General features: G+C 26.8%; 6 protein-coding genes across 10 annotated transcripts in view; 2 read left to right on the forward strand and 4 right to left on the reverse strand.

Moving 5' to 3' along the window:
• The window catches only part of LOC118064016 (uncharacterized), a 122,891-nt gene that overhangs the window by 57,112 nt on the left and 44,613 nt on the right, over positions 1–21,166 (forward strand). The window lies entirely within an intron of this gene.
• LOC118064005 (ecto-NOX disulfide-thiol exchanger 2) lies at positions 679–6,441 on the reverse strand. Of its 2 annotated transcripts, none has more exons than XM_035078335.1 (7): positions 5,913–6,441; positions 4,439–5,781; positions 4,179–4,362; positions 3,293–3,399; positions 1,918–2,124; positions 1,539–1,848; positions 679–1,031 (listed from the first exon to the last, which is right to left on the reverse strand). In XM_035078335.1, exons 1-7 carry the CDS (start codon positions 5,959–5,961, stop codon positions 892–894), a joined length of 2,340 nt encoding a protein of 779 aa, XP_034934226.1. In that variant the 5' UTR covers positions 5,962–6,441; the 3' UTR covers positions 679–891. The 2 variants fall into 2 exon arrangements, with proteins under 2 accessions (XP_034934226.1, XP_034934225.1); XM_035078334.1 differs by having other exon boundaries at positions 679–1,109.
• Positions 7,015–9,550, reverse strand: LOC118064012 (ubiquitin carboxyl-terminal hydrolase 3-like). Its single transcript, XM_035078346.1, has 2 exons — positions 9,076–9,550; positions 7,015–9,000 (listed from the first exon to the last, which is right to left on the reverse strand). The coding sequence occupies exon 2, from the start codon at positions 8,910–8,912 to the stop codon at positions 7,194–7,196; it is 1,719 nt and encodes a 572-aa protein (XP_034934237.1). The 5' UTR covers positions 8,913–9,000; positions 9,076–9,550; the 3' UTR covers positions 7,015–7,193.
• LOC118064015 (arf-GAP with dual PH domain-containing protein 1-like) lies at positions 9,818–12,097 on the forward strand. The gene is made up of 5 exons (XM_035078353.1): positions 9,818–10,052; positions 10,430–10,655; positions 10,740–11,298; positions 11,379–11,601; positions 11,687–12,097. Exons 1-5 carry the CDS (start codon positions 9,920–9,922, stop codon positions 11,752–11,754), a joined length of 1,209 nt encoding a protein of 402 aa, XP_034934244.1. The 5' UTR covers positions 9,818–9,919; the 3' UTR covers positions 11,755–12,097.
• Positions 12,293–14,277, reverse strand: LOC118064025 (mpv17-like protein). The gene is made up of 4 exons (XM_035078374.1): positions 13,828–14,277; positions 13,461–13,573; positions 13,315–13,385; positions 12,293–13,079 (listed from the first exon to the last, which is right to left on the reverse strand). Exons 1-4 carry the CDS (start codon positions 14,115–14,117, stop codon positions 12,936–12,938), a joined length of 618 nt encoding a protein of 205 aa, XP_034934265.1. The 5' UTR covers positions 14,118–14,277; the 3' UTR covers positions 12,293–12,935.
• On the reverse strand, positions 14,423–20,769 carry Mnat9 (microtubule-associated Nat9). Of its 4 annotated transcripts, none has more exons than XM_035078370.1 (5): positions 20,632–20,769; positions 19,333–19,442; positions 17,035–17,232; positions 16,881–16,975; positions 14,423–14,911 (listed from the first exon to the last, which is right to left on the reverse strand). In XM_035078370.1, exons 2-5 carry the CDS (start codon positions 19,427–19,429, stop codon positions 14,756–14,758), a joined length of 546 nt encoding a protein of 181 aa, XP_034934261.1. In that variant the 5' UTR covers positions 19,430–19,442; positions 20,632–20,769; the 3' UTR covers positions 14,423–14,755. The 4 variants fall into 4 exon arrangements, with proteins under 4 accessions (XP_034934261.1, XP_034934260.1, XP_034934264.1 ...); XM_035078369.1 differs by lacking the exon at positions 20,632–20,769 and adding an exon at positions 20,145–20,526; XM_035078373.1 differs by lacking the exon at positions 20,632–20,769 and adding an exon at positions 20,002–20,082.

The raw sequence follows: 21,166 nt of genomic DNA on the forward strand, positions 1-21,166 counted from the left end.
AAATATCAAATGAAATTATAATACAATTAACAATATCAAATATGATTTATTTTCTGCTCTACTGGTCTGATTAATAAATCAAATTAAACTTAATACCTTATAATCTGCTTGATAAGATTAAGTATTATTTTCTGAAAATAATTAACGTAAATTTTGTAATCACAATAAAAAAATAAAAACTACTGACAAAAAAAAAGTGTATCGATACAAATAAAGAGTCCGAGCTCGATTATTAATTACAAAAGAATATTTTTTGGCAAATCCTTGAAGCAGTTTATTATAATTATTAAAAAAATATCTATAAAAAACCCTAGTTTTTAAAATTTTTCAGATTTTTCGTATACATAGTATTAAAGGTAGAAATAAGTGTAAATACAATGAGTACAATTTCAACAAAAAAATTAATTTATTAAAGCTATTTAAAATATATATAATTAAATATTCTACGCGTTAGTTTTGAATTACAAAAAATCACTTGTAATCGTTCATTTTTAATTAATGTTTTTGTTTTTTTTTATTAAAATTCCTCTATATATATATATATATTGTTAGAAAAGAAATTTTTATAATTTAATCACAATTATAACAGCAATTTAATTACAATAAAATTAAAATGAAATTGATAAAAAATTAATAAAGCATTAATTAAATTATTGACATTTATAATGTCTTCTTTTTCTATAGATCTTAGAGATTCTATAAACTTACTGATGATCTAGAAATTTCATACAACAAAATTAATAACTAAAATTTTATGAATCATTTATATAAGTTCATTTTGATATGCACAATGGAAATACATGATTTACCGTGAAATTTGTGTGTACTTATGTTTCTATTTTGTCTTTAATTAAAATCATAAACATTAAATTTTATTTTTTAATAACTTTGTCATCCAGGTCGACATATATTAAAGCCAGAAAATTGCCAACGCCTTTCCATATTAGCACCAATGCCAGAAAGTTCTTGTTTGAACACTTGAGGAAATCTTTGCATCAAAGCTTCTACTTCACTAGGTCTGATTTCTGGTTCTATTTTTTGTAAATAAGACCATAAATAATCTACACTTGCTCCGAATGGATGAATATGAAGAAATGTAGCGATGAGACCTAAATAGAATTAATATTGTAATAATTGATTACCAAATACATTCATGAAAATTTTACATAATTTTTTTAATTTAATATTTTTTAACTTAATAAATACGTTTCCATTTTAAGATAGTAACTTTTTTCCGAACCATACCAAAAATTGATCTTATCTTAGTTAAATGAAATGAAGATTGAAAATTTATTCATTTATAATAATAAAAAAATTTATTGTATGACTCAGTTTTACCATAAATACTTGAGAAAACTCAAAAACTGAGTTGACCCAGTAAGATCGTAAAAATTCAGTAACAAATACATCAATTTGTTGACATGAGATCGTTTTTATAAAATAATATTATTTAACTACAAAATAATAAAATTTAATGAACGAGAATGGATTGATGAGCGGCAATTGTAATATTGATTGTAATGTTATATTAATCATACCAATAAGCTTCGCATCCTTTTGTGTTACTTGCACATATCCCGACATAGATCTAGTAACACGAGACTCTTCATTGATGTCATCGTCTTTATCCAACGTGATTACTTCGTTTTCCGAAGATGATGGTTCTTCAGGTATTTTTGAAGCATTTAATTGAGTTGTTAAATCTCGGATCGTTTGATCATCCTGGACTTGTTGTTTTTGAGATTGCATCAACTGCTCTTGCATTCCTTTTAATGTTTGTTGTAACATTTTTATTTGTTTATTCTTATTGTCAATTTCTAATTTTGTCTCTGACTTTAATAAATCAACCTATTGAAAATGATTGAAATATGAAAAATAAACAGAAACTTTTAGCAGTTGCATTACTTTCAAACTTACCTCATTTTTATATGCTTCAAGTTGACACCTCAAACTTTCTGATTCTTCTTTCAGTGATTGAATACCACTTTCTGAGTTATCAGTATTACGTTCAGTAGTATGTTGTAACCGAGATTTTTTCTTCTGAGGTTCTTCTTCTGAATCAGAAACCTCCATTTCCCCTTCACCCTCCATAAGAGTCTCTTCTAATTGTACAGCTTTGATTTCCTGTCATTTATATGAAAGAGTGATTTTTGAAATTTTTCACAGTTTATATGATGAACATTTGATTAACATAAAAATGGGGAAAACAATATAATGCATAGCATGCAATAGTAATAGTAATAATAATATAAATAAGTAATTTTTTTAAAATTATTCATGTCATTTACATGTTTATCACTTTAAAAGTCAAATTTATATATAAACGACATTAAAATAATGAAATATTTTTACATTACTCATATACATAATATTATATTAATACCAAGTACTATATGAACTAAGAAATAATTAATGTTTGACGTAATGAGCAATAATATTTTTGTTCATTTCGTCACGCATGTAAAATTATTAATTAATGTTGTAATTTATAATTGAATATAATGAAATATCAACTAACAAGTATATATACTTTGAAAATAAAACTTATTAATTGATAAAATAATTAATAATTTCATTCTTAGGATTACTTGTTATAGTAAAATACCCGATACTCAATAACGAGTATCTATTTGTCTATCAATTTAAATTTAGATATTTAATTTCACGATAAAGTTACAGTTATTGAAAATTATTTTATTTACAAATACAAAATTAAAATCAAAGTTAACGAAAAGTTAAACTTTAAAGTAATATTGGAGATCTTTATTCTCTTAATTTGTTCGAGTCATTGATCATTTTATTACGCAGATAATTCAAAGATAATTTTAAACGTAAAATTATAAATTTAATTTTTTTTTCTCCCAATTAATTATTCATTTATTAATCAGTTCAATCATTCAATTAATAATTTTTCATTAATTGATATATAAATAATTTTAACTTTTTTGCCAGATACTGATTAAACGTCTACGTTGTCTGCTATCCAATGATTTATAAAAACAAAAATCAAGAAGAATTTAAAATTTTTACATACTAATATGATATATTAATGATGTTTTTGAATAGATTACTGATAAATGGACGAATGAATTAAAAAGTTACTATTTCTTCATCTCATTAAAGCATAAAGTAATTTCGATGACTCGTTCAAGATAACTTACCTGATAGTGATGTTAATTCATCATTGTTGACAGTCGCCAAAGTCATATACTATGTTATAATATTGAAAGAACTAAAAAAAGGGGAGGCGCTATTCGTTTCGAATATTTTGCTGAAAGGTACAAATACATACCGATGACTGTTTCTTCCACATTTCGATGTTTTTCCTCTGTGCCTTGGTGAAATGATCCCATACTTTCTTATGGCTGGCCGCAGTAAACACACGTTCAATCTGACTGACTGTCGATGGACGCGGGTGTAGCACGTCGCATACGCAAAAAAAAACACAACAAATCCTCTGTTGTATCCACGGTTAAATTCTGCTCACATCTTACTTTTTTTCTCCAACTCTCTCTTTTCTTAAATATAATATTTTCGCAAAGTTTGTTGATAATTTGTCGCAAGTTAGATTTAGATACCTTCAATTGTTACGATTAGCCAATTTTTCATCAATTAAAAATGACGTTATGATGAAAATTGCTCCACGATTATATTTACTACGAATAATGTAACTCGTTCTTGTAGTTTTGTCAATTTCAATTAATGCAGTATACTATTATGGAGCTTATACATTCCATCATCAAGATAACTCTGGACATAAGACAGATGTATTTTAAATAACATATTAAACAAAATAAAACATATAAATTTTTTTACTTTTTAATGCTTCATCTCCAGAATTATCGCAATAAAGAAACTTTCCCAACACACCGTACAACCCTTAGCATTGTCAAGCATGCAATTTAAAAAAAAAAACTATACCCTATATTTATATACCCAATAGTATAATTTTTGTTTTATTATAAATTTTACATACTAACTTTCCTCATGAAAATCTTGACTCCAATAAACTAAACTTACCAGGAAAACCAAAATTTGTATGGATGAGTGAAACCTTTTGTGGATGTAATGAATATACACATTAAGACTATGAGATCTTGAGACTGTTGCCTCTATATCGTAGAGAGAAAAAGAGAGAGAGACAGAGGCTATTCATAAGTTAGTGTAAAGAAACTTACATTGAATAAGTAATCCTTGTATTCTGCCTTTCATCAATTCTTTAGCTCGTTGAAGTTCTTCTTCATACGATACTTTTTCACTCAATAATCTTCGAACATGTGAATTTGTAGATTGAATCATTGAGTAAAATGTATTGGCATTCCGTTTAGTACAATCACCACGTTCTAGCCATGTAACGACAACCTATCGATTAAATAGACATACAAGCATGATCATCATCAATAACCATTTAACGAACAAAAATATAAAAAAAAAATACCTGTACAGCTTTCATAAATGTATCATCTTGTTTAATTTTTTCACATATATTAGAAGCTTCATAATCAGTATAATGTACTATTGGTGGAGGACTTGATGGTGGTCTTTGTCTTTCTTTTTCAACCCTTTCTCTATGTCTTTGCTCTCTTTGCAATTGTCTTTGCTTACATTCCCATTCATACTGATCATCTCTTGCGTAAATATGAGCATAATCAACATACAACCTTCCAGTATTTGATGCATCCACCACAGAACCAATTCTAATTCTATACCCTGATAGAAATATAGCTGCATCGACGCTGGATTCGTTTGAAAAACGTATGTGACAAAAATTTTTCTTAGATAAACGAAGCGTAGTGATTTCACCGCATCGTTCAAATATTTCATGTATAATTGTTTCTGTAATATTTTCTGGCAATCCACCGACAAAAACAGTTCGACATCCTGGAGGTTTTTCTCTAGTTGTTGGTACTGGTATATTAGGATTTGGTGGAAGAAGTATACAACTTTTACAATGAATAACATCTTTAGTATTTAAACTACTGTTTTGTTGTGGTGACATACTTGTAGCAGACGATGGTGGTAATCCTGCTGATATTATTTGCGCTGTAGTATCATTGATATGAAGTTGCTCAGGTCCACCAAGCATTTGAGCACTAAGAACTGTACTATCACAATGAGGAATCATTCCCATACTGATTGGTGGACCATATCCATGAGGAGGTGCACCCATATGAGGTCCTAAAGCTATTTCACTCATCATAGCACTCATTGGATTCATTGGACCCATTCCCATCACTTGATATCCTACGCCCATACTCCAAACACTAGGAGTAGTAGCAGTTTCAATTTGAGGAGTAAAACTGTGGGAATTTGTTGTTAGAGTTTGACTATTTAATGATGTCATTTGTGTATTACTACCACTGTTAGCACTATGACTGTTATTGCTTGAGGTCAAATTTACCCGATCATCTAATCTTCTATCTTCTCGTCTTTCTTTTTCATTACGTTCATCCCGTCTGTCTCGTTCCCGATCGCGTCTATCATTTCTATCACTTCTTCTTCGATTATTATCACGATTATCTCTATTCGAGTCTCGATTATCTCCACAATCTCGTCTTGATTCATTTTTATCATTTCGTATTCTATCAAATGATGAATCTTCTGAATTATCACGTCCACTTGGAGGTTGATTTTTATTTGTGCTGAACTCAAGAGGAGAGTCGTTCATTCCTGGCAGTGGAATGGATGGAGGAGGTGGTAAAGGTGGAAAACCTTGTCCTGTTAATTCCATGAAACTTTGAGGACCAGCAATAGGTCCAAGTGGACCCATTGGACCAATACCTATAATAATTATACAGTTATATAAGGTTTATTGACATATAAATATTGCAATATTATTAGGTAAGCTGTAATTTATTAGTTTATCTGAACTCAATCAATAAGCTATAGAGGTTTAAGTTAATAAAACTTACTCATTGGAGGCATTCCGGGTGTTGGCATTCCAGCAAAATTGTAAGCCATGGTATAATATTTAAGTTTTCTACTTTAACGTAAAAACAATTTATTTTTCCTCTAAACTATCTAATTGATAATAATAAAACTTAATTAAGCTATTACACACTTTTCATGCTGTTGTAAAATTCATTAACATGAATTGACTGTAAAATTTATCTAAATTAATTTTTTATTGACTAGTACAAAAATTTTGTTCTAAATCCCGAATCAGGAATATTAGAGCACACTGACTGACATAAAAAAAGAAAAATGCTCATAATATGGCGACTGTAAGTTTAATTGGTAGTAAATCTAATTTTGACTTATGATTTCATGGTGTTTATTGTTGATTGCACTCCATTTATAAATCACTTACACATTTATTTGCAACTTTGTTTACTTTTATAAAAAAATGTACAATGCTGTCATAATTTATCATGATGAAAATCTAAGAGGGGATAATTTACTCAATGAACACGTTAAAATACACACAGCCACACTAACCAAAGAAATAATGTCCCCACTCTTTCGACTCTACAGTATAGTTTCTCCTGGAATCAAACTATCCAATCATCGAATAGAATACATAGGTAAAACAGAATACTATATTAGTTCAATTAGACAATATAAATTCGATCCAACAACTCTCAAAACTAAGCTCATATGTAACATATTCAATTGGTAATTGTTGGATCAAAAATTTCAACTGTAAACTTATTTAATCAGAATTTGCCTTTCATTTGATTATTGGTTTTTTTCAGCAAATCAGTTGCTTTTAATTGTCTTCATTTTATTACAAAAATATATAAATGTTATTCTATTCTAATAGAATAAAATCCTAAATAGATTGGCAAATAGAAATAGACAATTTTACCTATATAAGATGAATGACACTGTCAAATTTAACACAGGTGATGTATAAACAAATCTTAAAATCATCTTATTATACACATAAAATGATTGAGAAATAGAAAAGAGTATTAAATAAAATAATTACTGATCAATATAAATGAATTTTTACTAAATTTATTTCTGTAAATTTATATTTTCAATACTTATTCATAGTTTGTTAACAGATTGTATATTACAATGTCTATATTAAGTAGATTTTTTTTTATAAACGTGTAAATAATTTTCTACTATAATTAGCACTCGTTGGTATAAAAAATTCGAACAAAAAACTATCGAGAACACTTTTCAACTAACGTACAAGAAGGTTTTAGAAAAATATTAAAATAAAAATGTATATTTTCTTTCCTTTATCGTTGTGGATCATCTTCTATTTTTACTGATAAAATATTGAGCTTTTTCAATAGTTCTGTGTTAATAAAAAATACTAGATATGCTGTAGTTTGACCTGCATTTAATGCCTCAGATTCAGTCATAGGTGTAACATCCATATCATTATAGTGAAACCATTGATTTGCATGTTTTACATAACTAGTATAATGGCCATAATCAATTGAGTGTCCAACATGAGCTATTATGCATATTGGTTGAAAACTATGAACTGTATTATTGCTATCATTCATTTGAAGATCACTGGGAATATCAACGGGTGCATTAATTTTTTCCACTGTTCCTTCTGGTGTCATACCGTATCGATTTATCTGAATGATTAAAATATTCGGACATCCTCGAAATGTTGTTGATACATGATGTTTGTTATATTTGCATTTTACACAAATAAAATTTCTTTCTTCAGGCTCCATACTTTTAAAAATTAAGTCAGTCAAACTTAATAATTCGTTTTCTTTGTTCGGAAGATCAACGTAAAACATCAAGTTGTCAATGTTATTTTGACGATGTTTATTACAACCTTGACAGGTGTAATGTTCTATCATATGAAGTAAAAAAAATTCATCTATCGGATTATTGGACCTTGAAGATTCATCTTGTTTCAAAGAACAAGGATAAGTAATGTGTGGCAATTTAACATTTATATCAGTGGTAGAATTTCTTCTTTTTGATGGAGATGTCGAAGTTAACGATGGCCGTCTTTTAGATGTTAACATTGGATGCAGGTTCACTTTATCTATTGGTAGTTTATTGCGATGATTTTCGGATAGATTTTCCATGTCTTCAATTAAATTCATGTTCAATGAACTTGTTTCTGTAACAAATTTTTCACACTCAGATCTAACATAATTTAAAAATATCATTAAAAACTCTGAAACATCTTGTTGTTTTCTTGATGAATATGATTCATCTAAAACGCATAATTCATCTTTAAATTTTTTTAAAGCTTGATAAGTTTTCTCTTTTTCAGCCGCTCCTCTTTTCCAAAATACCTGCATTGCTATAAATGTTTTAGTTAGTCGAGAACATTCATTGAGAACAAAATTATTTAGATATTCAATCAATGGAAGAACAAAAAGTGCATGAAGAGTTGCATTAAGCCAACATTGATTCTCTCCTGGTGGATTCGGAAAACCTGTCATGTAATACGGTATATTTAGATTCGTTTCATTTGTATTAATATTTGTTGTATCTGACCATAGTGATTTAATACGTTCCGTTTCTGACCATGTTGAATGATTATTTTTCGTATCTGACCATATGACATCATCTTGGCTATCAGTTTCGTCTTTTAATGAAGTTGTATCATCATTATGTACGTCTGGATTAATATTATTAACATAGTCATGTTGTTCCACATATCTAATACTTTCATTTTCACCGTCACAGTGACAATTTGACTCATAAGGAGTATAAATATGATTATTGTTGTTATTGTCATCATGGGCTTTGTTGTTAGCTTCTTTTAAATATTTCATAGCATTAAATATTTTTGACCCACGTTTTCGTTTTCTTGAATTATTACTTTTTTCAAGTTTATCTTGATTTGAAGAATCAGACGATTCAGTAGAGAAAACATCAATTTGATTTGAACAAAATATTGACCAAAGATCTCCTCCAGTATTGTTAGTACTACTTAATTTTTCAGTAATATTAGACTCTAATATTTTTTGTGACATCCCAAGTGTATCTTGTTAAATATTATTTCAATAATTGTAATGAGTAGAAACATTCTTTTTATAATCTTGCCTCTTTAGAATTTTTTTACTGTAAAATAAATAATATATTATGAAAGAAAAATATTTTTGGTAAATATTGAAAATGTACCAAACAAATACTTACATGATTTTGGTAAATTTATTTTAATGTCTAATATATTGTCTTAATAAAGAGAATATATTATAAATTTCAAGTACAATATTGCCTTTTATAATATACATCTCGCATTTAATTCACAATTTTTTCAGTTAAACAATGAAATAAATTGTCTCTATACTACTCTGAACTAATGTAACTGATAATTATTTTGTTTGCACTAATTGTTAATAAAACTAATATAAATCAAATAATTTATTTATAAATTACAGAATATAAGTAAATAATAAAGAATAATTGCTATTAACTCCACTTTTTTATTTGTCTTGACCCTTGTATATAATATGTATATTTATTGTAAAATCTAAGAATATAATCGGTATGGCGGCAATAATTGGCGCCAAAGTTGATATAGTAACAGAAAACAATTGCTGCGATCATAAACCATAAAAAATAAGGACAGAAATACTAATGGCGCGTGCGCGTTCTCTCAAAGGTAAAGTGTTTTTTTGACTCAACATAGTCAATTTCAGAAATACTATCCAATGGAAGTACTCATATTCTTTTATGAATGCACTATGATTGGACAATTCGAAAACAAAAGTGCAACCCTAACTAAAGTAGAGTTTTCAAAAATTTTAGGGTTTTTCTTACGGTAGTTAACTGATTCTATATACATGTATATTTATTGGTCTGACTATACTATGTATGCTTTATCGCTTTTTGTTTGTAAATAAGCCTTTGTAGTATGAACTAAGTACCTCATCATGTCTTCATACATTTATACCCTTAACCTTATGATGTATACGTGTATCGTAGTGATGTGTATTGGATATACATAAGTTGAAATTGATAAAACGTAAATTATCATATGATATTATGTTGTCAATTGGTTAGTATAAGTAAACTAGTGTGTTTTAAAATGGCAGACTTAAATGAAAAGTTACTATTAGAACTTTTAAAAAAGCCTGGAAACAATGAATGTGCTGATTGTGGAGCTAAAAGTAAGATATATTTATCACATGGGTTGTATTGGAAATATTACTTTATAAATTATACACGAATTGATCGAGATTTTTATGTTACTCATAGTAATAGGAGGAATTTGCGAGTTGTATTATTTAATTGATAATATCATTCATATAATATTAATGTAAAAGTCATTTAGAATCTTCCTCCTATTCCTATCATTATGACTTGAAATACTGTGCATATTATATATATATATATATCATTATAAATATAGTATTTTTATGAGAAAAATTTATTGTTTTCTTTTCATGCTAGATGTTGATTGTATATGTTTTTTACTGTTAAAGTAATTATCATTTTAAGCAATTATAAATTGAAGAAAATCGCTCAAAGCCGGCATGTATTACAGACCCCGAATGGGCTTCTTACAATATTGGAGTGTTTTTATGCACAAGATGCGCTGGCGTACACCGATCCATGGGTGCACATATTTCGAAAGTAAAACATTTGAAATTGGATAGATGGGAGGATTCACAAGTTACCAGAGTAAGAGAAGTTGGAAATAATGCAGCAAGACTTTATTACGAAGAAAGGGTACCTCCATGTTACAGAAGACCAACTGAAAATACACCCCAGTACATTTTTAAAATTTTCTATATAGTACATCTAATTAATAATTTATTTTCATTCGATTAATTTAATTTTTTTGCTTCATGTAGAGTTTTAGTAGAACAATGGATCAGAGCTAAATATGAAAGAGAAGAATTTTGTCATCCTGAAAGACAAAACCAATATGTTTCTGGATTTATGGAAGGATTTTTGATGAAAAGAGGAAAAGAAGATTCACGATATCACCCTCGTAAATTTGTTCTTTCTGAAGCTGATGATACCTTAAAGTACCATGTGAAAGAACACAAAGATCCTAAAGCAGTTTTAAGAATATCAGAATTGAATGTAGCTTTCGCACCACCGAAAACGGGAAATCAAAATAGTCTTCAAATTTCATTTATGAAAGACGGTTCCACGCGTCATATTTATGTTTATCATGAAGATCCAGAAATTATTACCAATTGGTATTTAGCTATCAGATGCGCCAAGCTTCACAGGTTACAAGTTGCATATCCTGGTGCATCAGAAAATGAATTAATTTCTCAATTGACTAGAGATTTTCCAAGAGAAGGTTTCCTCTGGAAAACTGGACCTCGACATTCTGATGCTTACAAAAAAAGATGGTTTACTTTGGATGGCCGAAAATTGATGTATCATGATGATCCCATGGTAATATTTTCATTCATAAAAGAAACTTTAATTGATCAATATTTATTACCGTTATTTAATTACAAAAATTTTGTACTTAGGATGCTCATCCAAAAGGAGAAATTTTCATTGGACATAGCTCAGAAGGATTCTCAGTAAAGCTTGGTGTTCCACCAGGAGCAAAGGATCAAGGTTTTTCATTTACTCTCGAAACACCAGATAGAAGTTTTTTGTTATCTGCTCAAAGTGATGACGATCGAACCCAATGGATGAATGTTATTCAAAAAGTTATTGACAAACCTTTGACACCACAAGATGCTACTGGTAAGAAATAATATATATATATATATTTTTTTAAATTTTATTTATAAAGAGGAAACATTTAATTATATACAAATTTAAATTTAAGTTGCAGCACGTTTAATAAGAAAACGTACAGCTAGTGGTACAATGAATATATTTTCATCAACAAGATAGAGTTAAATGAATCGATCAAAATCGTATTTTTAATAACATTAGAATCTAATTGTATCTTATATTAATAATGTACGATAATATTGATTACATCATACAACGATAGAAAGCATAACAAAAATTTGATCTAAAAAAATGAACGTATAACAATTAAAAACTTGTAACGTCACTAAGGAGATAATGATTATTTATAGACAATTATTAGCTTACGTAGTTTCACAAAAGAATATAAGACTGACAATAAAGCATCAATGCATGTAACCTTTCTCATGCAAGTTATACTTATTTAATACATTCATTTGTAAAACTTATTTCATATTAAAAACTTTCACTGAATTGAGATTGATTTAACTCGAATGTTATTCATTTTAATAATTATGTGAATATTTTATATTTAATTATCAAAAATTATGATTAAGAATAGTTTTAACGATAATAAATATATTTTTATTTTCGGAAAACCAAACTTTAATAATTATGTGTTATCACGAATTGAATATTGATAAGATTGTGCATCATAATTTCCTTTAAGTAAACTAACATATTTTCCTATATTTTAACAATGTTTGTTTACATACCAATAACAATCGTATTCATGACTTTATATTTATAATTCGATTTAAAAATAATTATCGTAAAATTTACCGATATTTTTCAAACTTCAAGTAATAGATTGAAAAAATTATTTTAATACGATTCAAACAGTATTGTAGGAACATTTGAATGTAATTTATTTTATTCTATTGTGTACATTTACTTCCGTCCAATTCACTATATTAATTACATATGTAAAAATATTTTTAGCTACACGAACTATCCAATTTCTATCAACAATATCAAATATCATGTACATAACTTATGCAAAAAATTACGAATAAAATAAGTAGTTATATTTAGTCTTTTGCAAGTATTTTATCGCTCAAATATTAGACCATGAAATAACTAAATTGATCAATAAATAAGTTTAAATTATATTGTAAACTTTCATATAAAAATAATTAAATTTACCAGATAGTATTGAATTTTTCTAAAAATCATATAAGCCAAGTTCAGTGAAAAAACATAATTTTGTTAATTAAATAATTATACACTCAACAATTATAACATTGACATAAATGTTTAAAAAAATTATTTGATTGACTAAATAAAGAGGAATTGTTAAAACACTTTAATTTTTTATTTACTTATGCAATTGTTGGTGTACGTTTAAAATTACATAAAATATTAACCCAACAAAAAGATGCAATACTGACATATAAAACTCTGTAAGTAGGATGAACTAGTAAAAAGTTTATAAACTGCACCGGAAGCCAAAACAAACAAGATGTCTACCAAAAATAAAATTATTAATATAAAATATTCGTATTTGTATAAGGTAAAAACATCAATAGATGAATACTTTAGACCAAAAGATGAACAAAACGTTAAAAAATACTACCCATTTAAAGATAATTTATATCAAAAGAGTTAGATATTATTTTAATTAATCAGCAAGAATTAATAATTTGTCCATCTATTGGTCTGCTCACTCTAAGTTAAATAATTAAAAGTATTAAAAATTACCTCAAATGTTTTTAAAAATTTCATTTGAAATTCATGTAAAATATCACTTTTTCCTTCCATCAAGCTCATACCTGAAATAAAAATAATTCATTAAAATTCATAAAAAAAACAAATTATTCGTTTGCCTAATTTTCTATGATACTTACTTGTATAAAATATAAAAAGTAATGCTGGAGTTAACATAAATTGGTCACACATTAGTTTACTGATAACAATTTTTTGAGATGTTCCTACGAACGCTTTATCTAGCCATAAATACCTAATAAAAAGTTTTAAATAAAATTTCTTTACAATTTACGAAAATAATTATAATAAAACACTAATAATTTATATAAATTAAAAATGAATAAAAAGTATATTCATTTTGAAAATTTTATGTATATGTTATACAAAAAACATACATATATTTACGGTTAAAAATATATCAATTATTTGAGGAAAAATATTTTCTTTTTCTATATTTTTAATATTAATACATGAAATATTATAAATTTAAATTAATTGATTATTTACCATCCATGAAGAATTGGTCCAGCTATACAATAGCCATAAATGAAATATCTCCCAATAATTGACCAATCAGTTTTCAAATTGATAATTTCTAATTCAGTAATCTCAGTAGAAAGAGAATTCAATTGATTCTTAATATTAATTTTTTCAATTACTTGATTTTCAGTATGTTTTTTTCTATGATACATCTGTTGAATAAACTCCGCAGTTACATAGAAAGAACCGTAGATAAAAGAATTAAATAACATAGGTTTTTTTGTAATAAAAATTTTCACTTGTGATAAAAAAGCCATTATTTTAATAAAAATCAATTATTCAATGATAAAATTTTTCACTAATAAACAGAAAAACGTTTATTGAGTTATGCTTCATAGACGGATACTCAAAATATAATCTGTCAATCTATTAACTATAAAATTTATTCAAAGTAACTGTGTCTCTATGTGTGTGTGTGTGTGTGTGTGTGTATGGGTGTGTGTAGTCGTAGCTATTATGTACATAGATAAATCGAATACATCACAGGAAATATGTATACGAGGAGTTAATAGTACCGTCAACCGGTTCTATCTGTATAAATACTTAAATAAGACTTTCAATCATTTTTTCATCTAACATATTATTGTAATCTGATGTTTTATATAAATTTTAATAATTTAAAAATCATTAAATTGTATATTTTTAAAAAATATTTAACTAAGTTTTACCAGCTCAAATTAAACCTTAACTTGGCACGTGTAGCAAACAGGCGTCCACATTAGACCCAAAAATGATTCATGAACGCATTTTGTTGAAATTTCATAGTTATTATGGACGCATTATTCATTATTTTAGGGATTATGATTCTTCTATGCGTTCGTAATTAAAAACATTTTTTAACTTTCATTCGACTTTGATTAATACTCAGTAGTTGTTTTTTAAATAAAAATTTTTTTTAATTTTCTATATTGGAATTTTCTATACAAGAATATTCCACGTCATCATTTTCTTTACGAATTGAATAATCAGTTTCGTCTTTTAGAAAATTTATCCAGTCGGTATCCACAGTTCGTTCTAATGTTACTTCATTCCATATTGAACTTTTTTCAACCTAGAATTAATTATTTTTAATTAAAACTTTATAAAAGTTTCTCTTAAAACTTCAAATTTGATCCGAAAAATGTATATAGAAAAATAACTTTAATAAAATTTCCAACATTCTTTTTAATTTTGATTCTCTACTAATAAGATCAATGCATTCTTAATGATAAATTAATTAAAACTATAATCATCCCAAGAAAAAACTAAGTCGAAAGAGATCTACATTTTTTTTATTTTTCTAGATTTATTTAAATCTAATAACTCGACGAAAATGCAATTTACTTAAATATATGTATATCTAGTGATATTAGTATATGTATAGTATGGATAAATACAAATTAATTAAAAATTTGATAATTAAACCAAATAAAATATTTTGAATAAAAGCTTAGTACATATACATAATATAATGTATACATATATATATGTATATATCGCATTCATCCTATAGGGTAAATACACTAATTAACAAACAGTTAAATCTAAAAAACAAGTGAAAAATGAAAAGGTGAATGGATGAAGAAAAGAATTGAGACAAAATTATCTTACAAGATATTAAAATTTTCTCTTCTAATTATAAAAAATTACTTTCTCGCAGGATAATTAATTAATAAATCTGTTTCAACGTGTGGGTGCTGTTGATCTTCTCGAGTAGAAATTTTCTTTTGAAAAAGTCTTCTGATTAAACATCTCTAGTAGCCAAATCAACCCTAGTAGCCGTTAAGAAACAGACTGCCGTCAGACTTACGTATGTTGCTGTATTTTGGTTTCCTAACGTAAGATCAACATAAAATCATCGTCAGGCGTCAGATGCTGCCGCAGAAAGAAAACAGACGTACGTAAGTCTGTCGACACCCGGGAAAAAATAAAATAGATCTACATTTTCGCCATTTTTTAGATCTAATTTGATCTACTTATATCTAAAAAACTAAAGAAAATTTGATCTAAGTAAATCTATGTATATCTAGTGAGATCACTGTATATCTATACAAATTACTGTATGGCTACAGGGATCTCCATTGATCTCGATGATAAGAAAAATTTAATGCATCTACAGAGATCACAAAAGATCTAAAGCGATCAAAACAGATGTACACAGAACAAAGTAGATCTAATTGTACCAAAAAATAGATCTCAGTAGATCAATGTAGATTTATTTTATTTTTTCTCGGGTTAAGAAAAACTATAAACTCATAAGAAATTTTTGTGTTATGAACAATAAAAGAAAACATATTACAATCAAATAAGAAAAGAAATTTTTAAATAAAGTTTTAAATTTTTAAAATAAAGGTATAAAACTTTACTAAACATTAATTGAAGCAATTTTGGTAATCTCAATCCTAAAATAAGGATAAAAGTAGCTAAAAACATGTTTCTGATTCAGAAATTAAAATTTAGAAAAGAGTGAAAAAATCTGAAAAAGAATTTAATTAAAAAATTAGGGATTGGAAAAGGTTGAAGAAGCATAATTAGCGTCATTTTTTTCTTAAATTGCTAGTAAAAAAGGTGCGGAACGGCAAATTTTGTTGAAACATATGAAATGGCTAATTTTCACCTTTATCACGCATTCTAGATTGACTAGATTATTCTAGTCTCGTTAACTATTTTTTTAGAAAAGTACATTCTAATTAGTATTAAAAAGATTTTTTTTTTGCTATTCACAATATCTTCATTGGAATGTTTTTATTTTTTCTCTAAAGAGATTCGATACCACGATTTGAGGGATAAAGATAAATTAATAAGTTTTTAACATTTAAAAAAAAGATGATGTTAAAATTTTTTATTTGAATCCGATTATAAATTTATTATGTTAATACTCTTCCGATATTACTCAGTAATTTTATAGCAAAACTGATTTCTATATATGTACTATATTCAGAAATAGTCTGTATATATCAAACATTGCTAATTTAGCGAGTAGTATTGCATTAATGTGTATTATATGTATGAAAATTGAATTAAATTCATGTTTTACGTACCTCTTGAAACTGTAGCTTAGTAAACATCTGTATACTTTCTTTATTATCGAGTTTTATTTTAGCACGATATTTAGTGGCCTCTAATAGATCTATACCTAAAAATAAAACCAATGCATGAAATAGTTGTTATCATGGAAGTGATAAAATGAATTACCATATCGTAACATAAGTATCATAGCTTCCCATCCCATACGCTGGCCTCTAGCATTTACATCCGCAATCATAATTTCACATTCTGCTGTGTAACATTCTTTTGGATCATTGAAATATAAATTTGTGTCTCCAATCATTGAAACTACGTCATCTTTGGAGTTGGTAAACTTTTTGCGATCCAGGATAATAAAGGTACATTCTTAAAAAAGGAATATACAAAAATTATGCATATATGATTATAAGGATGCAAAATGATAAAGGTTGTAAGTTTAGCTAATAAGCTGAGGAGTCTGACAAAAATACTGAAAAATATGTAATACAAAATGCTTCTTGACGTTTATTGAAATTTTATTGTTGAAAAAAAAATATTTATCAATATAAATCATTAACAGAGAAAAAATGACTTTTTTTCTCGATTTGAGAAAACAAATTAGTTTATAAATATTATGCTTTTTACAAAATATATTATAACTATAATTTATTATTAATATACATACTATAATAAATAATATTTATTATGAATGTATCAGAAAGAATCTATTGGTAGAAGTGATAACGTTTCCTTTTATCCAGTACTGTAAAATTTTGCAAGAACGAATACTATAATACTTTATAAGAAGCCATTAGCAAATAATATTTTTTAATTTATGAATTGATTTATAAGAAACTATTAGATCATTTCAAAGAAGATCCTATAAGAATTTATGAGGAAGTGATGCCTTTTGATTCCCCGTCCGATTGTATACGATTCTTTTAGAACAAATGTCATTAAATTAAATAAAAGTTATTAATTTTTATCAACATATCAACTTTTTCTATCCAAAACTATAGGACCACTTCTCATAAGAACATTTATGAATTATTTCAAGCATGAAAGTGCGACTTAAAAAATATTTTCTCATCACGATATTCTTTATTAGAATTTTGCTTACCAATCCTATTTAAATCTCTACTTTTATTGTCTATAGAAACTTTTTATTAACTTCCCATTAGGAAGTTAGTGTAATTGAGTCGATTGGTGAAATTTGAATTTTCATTAAATCTCCACGTTTCAAGATATTTGCAAGCATACTGACCAATTTTGAGAATGATGTATGTGTGTACGTACGTATGTATGTATGGACGTCAGCATTTTTTTCGTTTTGGATATCTCAAGAACGGATTAAAATATCAACTTCAACCAAAACTAATTCGAAAGATATTATTATAAAGAAGACTTGAAAGAAATTTGAACGAATTCGATCGAGCCGTTCTTTTTTTATAACAAAATAACTAATCAAAAAATGAAAAGATTAGCTATTCAAAATACTTTTAAGCCAAACAATAACAATTTCATTTGAAAATTAAGTCGATATTGACTAGACATTATTGTTCATAACTAAATATGACTCTTAACAATTACGCATTGTCTATAACAATATGAATTTGTTATAAACAATTGAAAATTGTATTTATCGATTAACTGATGCGTATATCACATGGATTTGGATGTTTTCAACAAAATACTATTATTAATGATGAAATATGACTCGTAAAAATTACATATTGTTTATAACAATACGAATTTGTTATAAACAATTAAAAATTGTCATTATTGAATAAGTAATGTGTATATCACATGTATTTGGATGTTCTCAACGAACATTGATTACAACTATTTAAATTTGTTATAAACAATTACTAATGGGAAGTTCGTCGTATCAGCACAGACAAAGGGTGCTCAGACATATTTTTTTCTATAAAATCGCTAACTTTTATTCATTTATTCTCATTTATTTCATTTAAAAATATCAACATTTATTAATCAAATGACAATCCAGCTTATCTCATCTTTAAAATATTTGTCGAATAGGAATATAATTTAGTTTTAAAATAAATTATCTACAATCTAAAGATTATTCTGTCGATTTTATGTTTATCATATTTATCAAACAAAACATACATATAAACAAAAAAACCTCCAGAGTAAATTGAAATTTCTTTTTGTTTAAACTGATTTTTTTGTGGTAGGAAGATAAATTTCGATAAAATACGATACAAAACGTGCTGATAGATTCTTATGAGTGTATACGAATGGATTGAAAAATTGCATGAGAAATGTGGCGATTTTAACAAGAATTTATAAGAAAATGTCTTAGTGATTCTTATGAAATGTGCAATATTTTTCATGCAATTTTCCGATTCATGCTTATGAATTTTTTTTATAAGTTTTTATCGGATTGTTTAACTAGGATTTAAATACTCTATAAGTTAAAAGAAAGTTCACTTATCTTATAGGAAATAAGCATATTATACATACTGTCATCATCATTTTGCCATGATTGTTGCATTGTATATTCGGAGTCAAGTGTCAAAAGATCAGATCCTGTAAGATATCGAAGATCTTCTGATTTCATCCATTCATGATATCTGTAACATGTTTAATTTTTTATTTTATCATTTACAAACATATATATAATAAACATAACGTCATTTTCTTTTTTTTTGATAATAAAAATATCATAAAATAATCATATATATACTAATAGAATGATCTACTATAGCAATTGAGTTTTACAATTGGTTATAAGCATCGTGACATGAATTAAATGATAATTCGGAAATGTTGTATTGTATGATTGAATCAATAACAATTTTATAATAAAACATAGACATTTTTATCATGATTTCCAACGATACTAAATCGATGAAAAACTTATCATAAAATATACAGTTGTCTTTACTTGTAAAGTTAATGTAAAAAAAAACAATTACATACTTTTAGGAAATTTTAAATTCCCATACCCTTAATTTTTGATTCATCAAAATGTCCCAATTTAATTTTTCATGATTCAAATTCACACTTTTTATCTTTTTATTTAGAAAATACTGGTTTATGTTTTTTTTTCCTTCAACCAATCTGTTATTACAATATATCTTTAAAAGCAAAAAAAACTATGTAATTCTGATAAAAAAGCTAGATACCTACATTATTCACAATATAATAATGACAAAAACACAAGTTTTACGTATGTTGAAATAAAATTATGGCAACAAATAATTTTCACATATGTGATGTTGATAGGATACACAGATGCCATTCAGTAGAAGATAAATAAAAATAAAACTTGCCTTTCAACGTGTCTCCTTTTATAAGGTACTAAAATTACTTTAGAACCAATTATTTTTGTATTTGCATTTATTTTCATAATTTTTTTTTTGTAAATACTATTGTCATTTCACAAAAAAGTTAATTGCTCGAATATTTAAAGCTCTCTTGATCTTGATTATTATTGTATTTCTTATTGTTTTGTTATTTGTCTAAAGTCACGGCGTATGTGGTATGCTGTGTCGGAACTGATGGTATTTGAAATACTAGAAAACATTTGTTTTCAAAAAGATAAATACGAATTCATGCATTTATTCAGAATCATAATAATAAAAATAATTTTATTTGAATTCAAATACAAAACTAAAGACTATAGTTAAACACATAAAACGTATAAACATTAATTTATACACCCGTGTACATATCTATACGAATTTTATCCAATTACAACGCTGTCATAAAAGAAAGAATGCTCACATTCTGATTAGCTAATAAGACTTTTCAACTCACCAAAGAAAATAACTATCATCAGTTATTCAAAATTAGTATGTTCATTTTATTTCAAAATCAGATCTTCCAGATGATTTTTTCCGGAAATTAGTTTGAAAAAATTCCAATAGGGGATAGAGCTTGCTAGCGAAGTGCCGGAACTCCCCGCGGACTGTTTCAACTACAATACTTCTGAATATTTTTAAATTGTTTAAAAAAAAGCTACGTTCATAGAATTGTATTTAAAAAAATGTTTATAACTCTTTTTAAAGGTTTTCCGACTCGGCGTCAAATAATTAAATAAATAAATTGAAGAAAAAAAAATCAAATCGTTGTAAACAATTACTTTTAGCATGTTAATATTATGATTACATGCAAATCTAATAAATAAAAAAGAAAAAAAAACTTTGCCATGACTGGGATCGAACCCTACCCGACAAAATAGACGTCCAGCGCTCTGACCGCAGAGCTATCGTGTTTATAATTTAGTTATTTGTGCTTGTAAATTATAAGCTGCAGGCTTAGGCACAGAAAGTGGAGGTACGGCTTGCCCGCG

Source organism: Chelonus insularis, unplaced genomic scaffold (assembly GCF_013357705.1).
Source record: "Chelonus insularis isolate UGA/USDA-ARS -01 unplaced genomic scaffold, ASM1335770v1 contig_151_pilon, whole genome shotgun sequence".
Lineage (NCBI taxonomy): Eukaryota > Metazoa > Arthropoda > Insecta > Hymenoptera > Braconidae > Chelonus > Chelonus insularis.

Excerpts from the sequence above, each read along its gene's own strand:
- LOC118064015 (XM_035078353.1), top strand. The coding sequence starts at position 9,920 with ATGATATTATGTTGTCAATTGGTTAGTATAAGTAAACTAGTGTGTTTT. Across the intron at positions 10,053-10,429 it reads TGCTGATTGTGGAGCTAAAA|ACCCCGAATGGGCTTCTTAC; the intron begins GTAAGATATATT and ends CATGTATTACAG. Across the intron at positions 11,602-11,686 it reads GACACCACAAGATGCTACTG|TTGCAGCACGTTTAATAAGA; the intron begins GTAAGAAATAAT and ends TTTAAATTTAAG.
- Mnat9 (XM_035078369.1), bottom strand. The coding sequence starts at position 20,221 with ATGAAAATAAATGCAAATACAAAAATAATTGGTTCTAAAGTAATTTTA. Across the intron at positions 19,443-20,144 it reads AAAAGGAGACACGTTGAAAG|ATATCATGAATGGATGAAAT; the intron begins GCAAGTTTTATT and ends AACATGTTACAG. Across the intron at positions 17,233-19,332 it reads ATGGCAAAATGATGATGACA|AATGTACCTTTATTATCCTG; the intron begins GTATGTATAATA and ends TCCTTTTTTAAG.
- LOC118064012 (XM_035078346.1), bottom strand. The coding sequence starts at position 8,912 with ATGTCACAAAAAATATTAGAGTCTAATATTACTGAAAAATTAAGTAGT.
- LOC118064025 (XM_035078374.1), bottom strand. The coding sequence starts at position 14,117 with ATGGCTTTTTTATCACAAGTGAAAATTTTTATTACAAAAAAACCTATG. Across the intron at positions 13,574-13,827 it reads GGACCAATTCTTCATGGATG|GTATTTATGGCTAGATAAAG; the intron begins GTAAATAATCAA and ends ACTTTTTATTAG. Across the intron at positions 13,080-13,314 it reads AATTTTTAAAAACATTTGAG|ACATCTTGTTTGTTTTGGCT; the intron begins GTAATTTTTAAT and ends TATTTTTGGTAG.
- LOC118064005 (XM_035078334.1), bottom strand. The coding sequence starts at position 5,961 with ATGGCTTACAATTTTGCTGGAATGCCAACACCCGGAATGCCTCCAATG. Across the intron at positions 5,782-5,912 it reads ACCCGGAATGCCTCCAATGA|GTATTGGTCCAATGGGTCCA; the intron begins GTAAGTTTTATT and ends TAATTATTATAG. Across the intron at positions 3,400-4,178 it reads ACAAGGATTACTTATTCAAT|TCAGTCAGATTGAACGTGTG; the intron begins GTAAGTTTCTTT and ends GTCCATCGACAG.